Genomic DNA, 11754 nt, shown 5'->3' with positions numbered 1-11754 from the left:
TAATTTATTGAGTGTGCAAAGCAACGCTCTAAGGCTTTTCACTTCATCTGTGTGATAAACATGTATCGCTATTTTTATGTGTACTAGACTCTCATAAAGAAACTTACTCAAGACAGCGACAGGCACTGTGTGGCCAAACCAGGACTTAAAGCTGATTTTGTGTTCCAGGAAGGACAAAAACACAGCAAAGCATAAATGAAAAAAGACAAGCCTGTGATGTCATATGTACATTCAGAATTTTTATTTCAAAACAAAGAACCACCGTAACATTAGTAATAGAAAATCCATTTGGAAATATTCACAATCCGGTCGCTGCGAAATGGGAAGACTTCCACCTGCTAACTGCCAACCCACTGTTTTTGAGGAGCCAGAAGTAGAAGGGCGGTTAGAGGAAGTCACCTGTTCAAAGCCCCATTCCAAAAGCTCTGTGAGTTTTGTTTTGTTTTTCTTTCCAGCGGCTCAACGACCAGAGGGGACAGTGAGAACTGGGAAGTAAAATACTGTCATAGGCAAGGGTTTGGCTAAAGGGCCTGAACTGTGTAAGCACCAAGGAGAGAGAGGGTGATCAAGCAACATATGAAAGAGGGAAGACAGAGTAAATGTCATGGGGTCCAATCTCCATTTATTCAAATACTGGGAAACTAGAGATTTGTGGAGGTGTCTGTGAGCTGGGGCGAACAGAAACCCCTCCATCTCATCTAATTCTCTGAAATGCTCCAGAGTTAGAAGTCTTCAGTTTGTTTCTTTGTCCTCTTAAAAGAAAGGCCTCCCACTACCCCATGACTCCCCTCCAACGACCTCCAGAGGCCACATGTCCTGATCTCACACTTCTTTCCTACTCCCACTGTCTGGGTCTAGGGTGAGATGGAATCTACCACCAGCAGTCTCCTTAAGGAATTCTCCCCCATCTCTCCAACAGGGAAAGGTAGCCAGATGAGACTGAACTGTATAAAGTCTGGAAGAAAACCATAGATGCAAATTCCACCCAGAAGAGGCAGTGTTCTCTGTATATAGAGAGATGAGTTTTAACACATTCTGTTCGAAAGGGGGGGCTGTAGAACACCAAGGAAACAAGTTACCAATAAACTACCTTACCCAGAGCAAAGTGTCAGTGCACATACATTCATACTCTCTCAAGTGTGGGTTACACTGCACACTTACTCATAACTGTCTCAAATGTACGGCCCCGAAGGGCACTTGACGTAACACTATGGAAATATGGCAACAGATGAACACACATGCAATGACCTTAAAGCGACAACATATAGTTCAACTGGATAATAATCGTTCAGGAAAAGACCCACCCCCAGAGCTGAGGTTACAAATTCAAGGTAGTTACCAACATTCTCCTCTGAATTCTTTTAAAGCTATGGCTTAAAACAAAATAAAAATCAACAACTAAAATCTCCTAAAGAATAGCATTTAGAAATACTGAACCTCTACCAAGAACCAATATTTTGGGATGCTCATTGGGAAGGCTCTCCCACCAGGCAGGTGGTAGGAGCTCATTAAAAAAACAAAATACAAAAAAGTGAGTCCACTACAAGGGGAGGGAGTTGTTTGGTCCAGCGAGGGGAGACAGGATTGCTAGAAACCGCCTTCCCTTCTTCGGACTCCAACCAAAATTAGAACCCGTTAACCACCATTAACTACAATGCCCATCTCAATAATAACCCGAGATTTCAAGTAACACTACATAAAATCTTAAACAAAGAAAAAAGTTCCAAAGGTAACCAGTAGCTTAATACAGGCACATGACTTCTCTGAGAAATTTAACTTGAGAGTTTCCACCTGAAGGACAGAAATCGCTGAGAGGCAACGCGCAACATTCACGCACCCCGTCGTACCCCCTCCGATAACACATTACTTTTCTCTGCAAATCTTCCCTTATTGCACCTTGACCTCGCCAGTATCGAATCTTCTACCCTATAAACCTCTCTTTAAGCGCCTCCCTTTAACCTCAATTTCCTTACGTTTCCATTATTTGGTAAAATTACTTCACACTTAAAAAAATAAATATTTATGCAATAAAACCAGAAGGTAAAAATAAATAAAACTCAAGTTAATCTGCTCTGCAGAGAGCTGTATGGAAGCGAGGAAGGTGCTCGTATTTAATCCCTCTCTGCCCTCCACACTCCTGTAGATCTGCTTCCTGGTAAGTCTGGGGTCAGGGAAACTGTACCTCACTCTTACTCCCCTGTAGGCCCTTGTGGGGCCACAGTAGAAGCCAAGGGAGGAAGAGCTGGCAATGTTGTCATAAGCCAAGTGGCCAGTCCCTCCGGAGATGAAGCTAGGTTCACTTGGTCTCTTCTACACGGAAGAGAAACGTCCAAGAACTGAAATGTTTCGAAAGCCATTGAAGATACGACCAAGTCCAGCATTGGGCTCCTCTGAGTGCTCATGGTGTGTGAGGGAAGAGAAAGGAATCAAGTAGCAGCATTCGGAAACAGTCCTGGGTTACAACCTGATGAGGTCTCTCCCTCCTCTGGGGAGAGGTTGCTTTTCCGTGTTGGGAGGGAGGCGGGGAGGAGGCACGGCTTAGACGCTGGTGGCGGTCTCCTTCTCAGGCTGGATGCTGTTCATCTCCACGATGGGGCCTTTCTCACCTCTGACAGCCTCCCTCGCCTGCCCTTCGAAGGCTCGTGTGATTTCCTCAAAAGTCCTGCCACGGGTCTCAGGGACTTTGAAGAAGGTGAAGATCAGGAAGATGACAAGGAAGCCGGTAAAGATGATAAAAACATAGGCTCCTAAATAGAACTAGTGAAAAGATAAAAAAAAAAAAAAAAAAGGAGCATCAGGGTCAAATCTGGTCGTGGCCAAACTCGTTTCCGTGCCGTCCATTTCTAGTAGGCTCCAAGACATAACCTCTCCACATTTAACAAGAACATCAAGGCTTCCTCAGAGATTTCCGATGCCCTTGCTAACTTACTAGATTTCTCTGCAATTTTGAGCCGTTCTTTTTCCTCTTCACTAAAGTTCCCTGCTTCTAAACACCTACGGAGTAGTTTAGGACTGTTGAAGATGATTTTTAAAATCCGGGTTTCTGGGGCGCCTGCACGGCTCAGGTGGTTCGACGTCCGACTTTTGATTTTGGTTCAGGTCCTGGTCCCAGAGTCATGGGACTGAGCCCCACATCAGGCTCTGTACTTAGGATAGAGTCTGCTCAAGATTCTTGCTCTTTCCCTCTGTCCCTCCCCTGTGTGTGCTCTCTCTCTGTCACTCTCTGTTAAGTACAATTTAAATAAAACAAAATCAGATCAAATCTGGGTTTCTGAAAGACTCACAGAAATAGGAACTGCTTTCCAGAAGTCCACTGCAAGTTCCTTTATTTAAGGAACCAACTCCAGGTCATTTTATTTATTTATTTTTTTTATTTTTTTAATTTTTATTTATTTTTTTTTTAAATTTTTTAACGTTTATTTTTTTTTGAGACAGAGAGAGACAGAGCATGAATGGGGAAGGGTGAGAAAGAGGGAGACACAGAATCTGAAACAGGCTCCAGGCTCTGAGCTGTCAGCACACAGCCCGATGCGGGGCTTGAACTCACGGACCGCGAGATCATGACCTGAGCCGAAGTCGGCCGCTCAACCGACTGAGCCACCCAGGCGCCCCTCCAAGTCATTTTAGAATAGGAGCTGTCTCATCCATTCATTGACATCCCTTTGTGTAGTGAGCCTTTAAGGTCACGAAGTCATGAATGCGAATTCAAATTATGGATTTAAGTGTTGGTTTGGAATCCTTGGAGGCTTAAAACTATCATTGTTTCTAGGCAGAACTATGCCTGTAATCACCTCGGACTAGTGGTCTTTTAATAAAAGTTCCCAGTTTTAGGGTGCCTGGGTGGCTCAGTTGGTTAAGTGTCTGATTCTTGATCTCAGCTCAGGTCATGATCTCATCGTTTGTGGACTTGAGCCCCGCATCGGGCTCTGTGCTGACAGCACGAAGCCTGCTTGGGATTCTCTCTCTCTCAGCACCCCCTCACCCATGCACGTGTTCTCTCTCTGGGGGGCGGGGAGGGGTGGGTTCCCAGTCTTACCCTCCTGCTTCAATCCTTTTTTGCCATCATTCCTTCTTTTTCTATATGCCATTGAAAATGAGAAAGAAAATCTGTTTTAAAACACTTGATATCTAATCCTCTGTGGTGTCAGGAAACAGATTTTAAACCTGTTGGCTTAAGTGAGCTGGTTTTGAGACTGGCTAGGTGAATTTCGTTTTCTTTCTTTCTTTTTTGAGAGAGAGGGAGAGGGAGAGGGCACAAGTGAGTGAGGGGCAGACAGCGAACCCCTACAAGGGGCAGAGAAAGAGGGAGAGAGAAGCGGGGCTCACCCAAAGTGGGGCTCGAGCTGAGCTCACCTGACGTCGGAATGGAACTCATGAACCATGAGATCATGACCCGATGCTTAAACGACGGAGCCACCCAGGCGCCCCTAGGGGAGTTTCGTTGTAATTTACTTACTGCAGCTGAAGGGAAGAGTAGCCCCACCAGAAAGTTGGAGGTCCAGTTCGAACAACCAGCCACTGCCATGGCAGCTGGGCGGGGTCCCTGGCTGAAGAGTTCGGCCACAATAAACCAGGGAATGGGGCCTGGGCCAATTTCAAAGAAGGCCACGAAGACCAAGATAGCAGCAATACAGACAAAACTCATCCAATTATAGTTATCCTATATGAGAAAGGAACAAAGGCAAGTGAGTACTAAAAGACAGCACAACCTGGCTAGGATCTAGCCTCCCAGAGATGAGGACCTACTGAGCACGAAAAGCTCCCTGTGCTGGGGTCCAATGGGGTTACTGGACTATCTAGCCAAAAGCCTTGGGTTTTTGAATCCTAACCTTGTGCTCACCTCACACACAGGTCATTTTCACATTGAGATCATTTCACTGTCCGTAAAATGGGAGTCATTATTACTTCAAGATTACTTTAAGAATTAAATTACATAGGGTATTTTACAAGCCACATGTTATCCGGATACAAGAATTGTAACAGTTTAACTACCTATCGCTGATGATCCACTTTTCTTAAAACTCTGGGCATGTGACCTTACGGATCTTCCCACCTGTGTCACCTGTAACCTCTTCTACCCGCCTCCCCCCGCCCCCCTTCTTTTCCTCCAAGAACACTCACCTTTAGTAACAAGGAGATGGTCATGAGGATGGAACAAAAAGCCATCCCTCCAAGGCCAATCATATGCAGGGTCCTCCTCCCTGCCCTTTCCACCAGAAACAGCTATAAGGAGAATAACAGAACATGAAATTTCTGCTTTCCCTTTCGTGAAAACGCTGCATGAGTTACCCGAATCTGCCTTCCCAATGGCGGGATACTTGTTATGGTCACCCTGCCCATTTTAGTTCCAAGCTGAAAGCATACTCTGTAGTCCCCGCACACCTCCCTCCTTCTCATGCACTTCCTGTTTGCTTGGAGGGAGCGAAGTCTGCTTACACCCATCACTCCATAGCTTTTCTTTCCCCGAAGAACAGGCCAACAAGGTTTAGGTGATGGTGGGGAGGTGGAAGGCCGTGAAACCCATCTTTGAACATGTGTAGTAAGAACTGCCCCCCGCCGGCCCGGCCCTGCAAACTACCAAAGCACCCAACTTACAGAAACGACAGTGAAGATGGTATTAACCACACCCGCGCCAATGGTGGCGTAGATTGGCTCCTCGACGCCCGCATCTTTGAAGATGCCTGTTGAGTAATAGAACACCTAGTGGGAAACAAAAGATGCAGCTCTGAAACCGCAAACAGGGAACCCTCAAAAAGTAGACTCGACCGTCCCAGGAGGTTAAGGGGGTCCTTTCTGGGGTTTTCTTGTTCAATCACGATATCTTTTCTGCAAATGGATTATCTTCTGAATCTTACCCCTATTCTCTTCTTAGTTCTTGTCAATTCTAGCTGCTTGTCTCCATTTTTTCTTGTACGCTTACTCCTTCTGCTCCATTTAAGTCTCTTCCTTAACATCTTTTTTACCAACTTAGATTTAAAGGTTTAAGTCATATTAATTTTTTCAACTGAGCCTTGTGTGTTTTAAAGTTTTTTTTTTTTTTTTTGGTAAGATCTACACGCAGTGTGGGCCTCGAACTTGTGACCCCAAGATCAAGAGTCAAATGCCTTTCCAACTGAGCCAACCAGCAGCAAGCCCCTTAAGTAAGCTTCTTCAATAGATAACTACCCTAGCCCTGAAAACAGTGATAGGTACACTGATATTCTAATTTGATGGTGAAGCAATTGAGGAGTAACCTCAAGCCTGTATATGTAATTGGAAGCAGAACTCGGGCTAGAATTCCTAGCTCTGGGTCCATCCTAAGTGTTTCAGGAAGTAATACCTCCTATCATTTTAACTTTATACTATTCAATAAGCTGCTATTTAACGTGTACGGTTATGTATGGCTGCTACAACTACCACGGTTAAAGAGATGTCAAAATATTGGACTCAGACTTCAAGGTAATAAGGGAACAGTGCCTGGCAGTGTCTAGATCATCTAGGCTCAGTCCCTCAGGTTTGAGTCACGAGTTTATGATTTCATCCAGAGTGTTTGTCTCTACAGCAAAATTCGTCAGACTTTTTCATGAATATATGCATCTATACTGGGATTTACCTTTCAAGAAACAACTCTTACCACCTCAGATAGAAACCACGTATATTTGTATTTTCTAAAATAAGACTAAGGCTGTGCTTTTCAAATTTTTTATTTTTTTTAAGTGTATTTATTCTTGAGAGATAGAGATAGAGCGCAAGCAGGGGAGGGGGAGAGAGAGAGGGAGACACAGAATCCGAAGCAGGCTCCAGGCTCTGAGTTGTCAGCACAGAGCCTGACGCGGGGCTCGAACTCGTGACCTGGAAGATCATGACCTGAGCTAAAGCCGGATGCTTAACCGACTGAGCACACCCAAGGCTGTGCTCTTAATAAATTTTTTTTCTTAAAGTTTATTTATTTTGAGAGTGCATGTGGGGGAGGGGCAGAGAGGGAGGGACAAAGAATCCCTACCAGACTCTGTGCTGTCAGCATGGAGACCAGTGTGGGGCTCGAACCCACAAACCATGAGATCATGAGCTAAAATCAAGAGCAAGATGTTCAACCGACTAAGCCAGACAGGTGCCACAAGGCTGTGCTTTTGGAAGCAGATCTGCGGGCTCTTGGTTTAGTCGGTAGAACATGCGACTCTTGATCTCAGGCTTAGAGTTCAAGACCCACGTTGGGTGTAGTTTACTTTAAAAAAAAAAAAAAAAAGAAACTAGGGCGACTAGCTGGCTCAGTCAGTAGAGAATGCAGATCTTGATCTCGGGATTCTGAGTTCAAGTCCCATTTTGGGTGTAGAGATTAGTTAAAAATAAAATCTTCAAACAAGGCAGGCAGGCAGGCAGGAAGGAAGGAAGGGAGGGAGGAAGGAAAAAAGATTTGTAGTATCATCCCAATCAAAAATTGCTGCTCTAGAAGAGAAGGGGGAGCTAAGACTGTTAAAAAAAATTCCAATAATACTTAATATTATAAAGCTTGTGAGAAAAGACATTTGAACAATTAAACCTAGCAATGAATAGTTATGGCAATACTCTCTCTTATCTAAAAGCCTATACAACAAAAACCTAATGCATACGTACACATCTCAAGGAAAGTTCTTACACTCAAATTACTTTGCTATTTGCTGCTATCAAGTGGGATTCAAGCTAACTCGTACATCATCTCACCCTCAAGCAGTTTTACTCTGCTAGGTAAACACTACCCAACCTCTGACCCTCTGCCTTTTCTAAGGAAATTAGAAAACACCGTTTACTCAAATGTGGGTTGAAAAAGTGTTTTCACACATCATTTCCTGAAGTGGGAGGAGTCTGTACTGCAGAGTGCTAATTCATCATTCGTAATTTTCCAAGAGTGGGCTTTTTCTGATCCTGCTTCACAGGGCCCGCATTGGAGTCTAAATTATGCATGCTGGGTGCGAGTGAGGTGCACAATTTAAGGAGGCGCTCATGTTTAGGACCACTGGCTTGCACCTCGATGCCTCACTCTAGTCCCAGCCCTGCTGCTCTGGAAAGTCTTCAGAGTGTATTTTACTACAGTGATTTTTTTTTTTAATTAAAAAAAAAAAAATATATATATATATATATATATGTGTGTACATACATACAAATATACATATATATACACAAATATACATATATATATTTTTTAATTTTTTTTTATTTACATTTATTTATTTTTGAGACAGAGAGAGACAGAGCATGAACGGGGGAGGGTCAGAGAGAGGGAGACACAGAATCTGAAACAGGCTCCAGGCTCTGAGCCGTCAGCACAGAGCCTGACGTGGGGCTCGAACTCACGGACCGCGAGATCATGACCTGAGCCGAAGTCAGCCGCTTAACCGACTGAGCCACCCAGGCGCCCCTATATATATTTTTTTAAGTAACCTCTATAACCAGCGTGGGGCTTGAACTTACAACCCCAAGATCAAGAGTTGCATGTTATACAACTGAGCCAGCCAGGTGCCCCTGCAGTGATTTTTAAAGCGACAAAATTTGAGAACGAGATTCATTGAACTATCTTTCCTCCCAATTTCTGATATTACATCCTCCAACCCTGCATGAGAAGCACTGCTATTTCAGATACAAGCAACCTTCTTGGCGTGTTGCGGAGAAAAGGCCAAAGGCCAACTTGCTACAAAATGATCTAATCATATTGATCAGAGAGTGATGAGAGGGGCACCCGGGCGGGGCAGGGGGGGGGGGGGGGCCTCAGTTGATTGAGCGTCTGACTTTGGCTCAGGTCGTGATCATAGTTTGTAAGTTCGAGCCCAGCGCAGGGCCCTCTGCTGTCAGCGTGGAGCCTGCTTCGGCTCTAAGTAACCCCCCCCACCCCCACCGCCCCTCCCTAGCTCTCTCTCTCAAAAATAAATACACATTAAAAAAAAGAAAGAAAGAAAAGACTGGTCAGAAGCTCTCAAGGCATTCATCTGAAATTTAAAGAGGCAGAACAGCAGTATGTCTCAATTACAAATATTTTATCTGCAAATGGATAGAAGGTAGGGGAATACCCTCTCTTACCACATCGAAGACTCAAATGCTGAAAGGTGATTATATGCATAGAATATAAGTTACCTGCCAACTGTCACCTTCCATTTTGCTCCCCACTTTAAACGATCAGTCACTATTCTAGTTGTAAATATACATATAGAATAGTATATGTATACATCATGAATGGATTGCCTCATTATTCCCCTGGGCTTTACCATACTTTCTAGACTGTAAAGTCCTGGGAAAAAAAGCCACAGCAGTAAATTCTTGGATCTACTTTAGTTGTATGGCTTACATTATCTTTGATGACACGAGATAAGATTGAGCAGAGTTAGGGGCACCTGGGTGGCACAGCTAGTTAAGTGTCTGACTCTTGATTTCAGCTTGGGTCATGATCTCATGGTTTGTGGGTTCGAGCCCTGCATCGGGCTCTGCGCTGACCTCGCAGAGCCTGATTGGGATTCTGTCTCCTTCTTCTTTGCCCTTCATGCACTCTCTCTCTCTCTCTCTCTCTCTCTCTCTCTCTCTCAAAATAAATAAAAATTTAAAAAAAGATTGACCAAAGTTAAAGACAACCGGCAATAAAAAATGAGTGGGTCAGAAAGAGGATTAATGAAAAGTAGATAAATTTGTAATGTCTTATATACTGAAAAAAATTGGGAAGAGGACAAATGTGAACCACAAGTTCCAAGACTAAAGGTGATGAATTTTTTGTTTTAATTTATCTTATTTTTCCACATGGAAAACATGTGCTGCAGACAGAATCTTAAAGCAATAAAACAGGGGCGCCTGGCTGGCTCAGTCAGGGGAGCGTTTGGACTCTTGATCTCAGAGTTGTAAGTTCGAGCCCCACGTCGGGTGTAGAGATTACTTAAATCAATGAACTCTAGTAATAAGGAAATAAAAACCAACACTAAGTCAGAGCCTGGATAATCAACATTTTGGAGTGGCCGCCATGTGGCGAGCATCGTGGGGTGACCACGCCAGCACCTGGCACCGCGGTCAGGGGAGTTAAGTGCAACGTGGGCCTGCCCCCTCAGACGTGGAGCAGATACTCACCGCGTTGATTCCAGAGAGCTGCTGGGAGAGCTGGAGCATGATGGAAATGATAATGGGCTGCTGGTAGCTGGGCGATCTGAAGAGCTCCAGCACTGTGGGTTGCTTTTCTTGTGCCATCCTAGCACTCTCATCTTTCATCTCCTGGATGTCCTGAGTCACATCCGGGGTGCCCCACAATCGCTGGAGGACTGGTAAAACAAGCAAACCAAGGATAAGGTTAAGGTGCTGACCCAAGGTCATTTTCCCCGTAACAGCTGGGAAGAGGCCATGCGAGACAAGCCTGGGCTAGCATCTGTGCCTTAATCGGCTTCTCTCTTAATTTTTTTTAAAGTGTTTATTTATTTTTGAGGGGGCGGTGGGGCAGAGAGAGGGGGGACAGAGGCTCTGCACTGACAGGCTGACAGCAGCGAGCCGATGTGGGGCTTGAACTCACAAACCACGAGATCATGACATGCAGTCGGACACTCAGCCCTCCCCCTTTTTAATTCTCACATAATTCTTTAGGGGTCGAATTGAGGGGTGCCTGGGTGGCTCAGCCAGCTGAGCGTCCGACTTAGGCTCAGGCCATACATGAACTCACAGCTCATGAGTTTGAGCCCGGCGTCGGGTTCTGTGCTGACAGCCTGCTTCGGATTCTGTGTCTCCCTCTCCCTCTGCCCCTCCCCTGATTGTGCGTGCGCTCTCTCTTAAAAATAAACATTAAAAAGAATTTAAAAAACAAAAAAAGAAAGAGAGAAGAAAGAAAGTTTCTGACATGAGAGCCATCAGGAAACCCTTCACTTGGGTTCTGAGGGGCAAGGGAAAGGAGAGGACAGACCCAACACCCTCGTCTTGAAACAAACCACAGCCCTAAAATTCCTACAGTGAGGGTGTGAGGGATACTCACTGTCCTTGGCGTTCTCCTCTTCCTTTCTGTTAATGAGCAAGAATCGAGGACTCTCCGGGCAGAAGGGAAGGGCTGCGCTTTGTAGGATTGCGGGAATGATGGTGAAGCCCAACAGCAGGGGCCAAAGCTCTTCTGTCCCCAGGATGACTTTCAGGCCAAAGATCTGGAAGCCAGGGAAAGAGGCTACCATAAATCTCATCCTTTCCAAGCCACGGTGGATTAAAAACGAAATTCGGAAAACCCTCCGTGCTTTTACCACAGGAAAAGAAAAACTCTGTTTCTTCCCCTTTCTCCCGAAGCTGTCTGTGAGTTGTAGTAATGATACCTGAAACTTACGTAGTTGAATACATGCCAGAGGTTCAGGACTACTTTATGTTAACTAATTTAGGGAGCCATGAAACTGACATTCAGGAAATACCTGAGCCACGAGAATCCCGACGACGATGCCCAGCTGGTTGAGAGTGCCAAAGGCCCCCCGCAGGGCGGTAGGCGAGATCTCGCCAATGTACATGGGCACAAAACCTGTGCAGAGGCCGCAGAAGAGGCCGATAATCAATCGGCCCAGGATCAGCATTTCAACCGACTTGGCTATTTTGCAGAACCCCATAAGGCAGCCACCAGCGACAGCCAACAGGTTGACGATGAGCATCGAATTGCGCCTGAAAGGTTAAATGAAAACACAAGAGAAATTAGCAAAATAGGCCCAGTCTCTCTCCTTCTTTCCTTGTCTTTTCACCCTTCTCCAGCCTTATTATGTACCTTCTCTTTTTGGTCTAACTTTTCCTTTTTCTGTTATCAGAACATTTCTA

General features: G+C 45.0%; 1 protein-coding gene across 10 annotated transcripts in view; it reads right to left on the bottom strand.

The window, feature by feature from the left end:
* Positions 1-219: 219 nt before the first annotated feature.
* Positions 220-11754, bottom strand: part of SLC2A3 (solute carrier family 2 member 3) — an 88752-nt gene continuing 77217 nt past the window's right edge. For all 10 annotated transcript variants that reach the window (XM_078450119.1, XM_060658479.3, XM_060658482.2 and 7 more), the window contains 7 exons: positions 11364-11604; positions 10946-11108; positions 10060-10247; positions 5596-5700; positions 5122-5223; positions 4457-4660; positions 220-2757 (listed from right to left, as the gene is read on the bottom strand). In XM_078450119.1, coding sequence (XP_078306245.1) covers positions 2539-2757; positions 4457-4660; positions 5122-5223; positions 5596-5700; positions 10060-10247; positions 10946-11108; positions 11364-11604 — 1222 coding nt within the window. In that variant the 3' untranslated portion in view covers positions 220-2538. The remainder of the gene's footprint in view (positions 2758-4456; positions 4661-5121; positions 5224-5595; positions 5701-10059; positions 10248-10945; positions 11109-11363; positions 11605-11754) is intronic.

Source organism: Panthera onca, chromosome B4 (assembly GCF_046562875.1).
Source record: "Panthera onca isolate mPanOnc1 chromosome B4, mPanOnc1 haplotype 2, whole genome shotgun sequence".
Lineage (NCBI taxonomy): Eukaryota > Metazoa > Chordata > Mammalia > Carnivora > Felidae > Panthera > Panthera onca.
The sequence above is the reverse complement of the archived record's forward strand: the minus strand, read 5'-3'. Positions and strand labels throughout refer to the sequence as shown.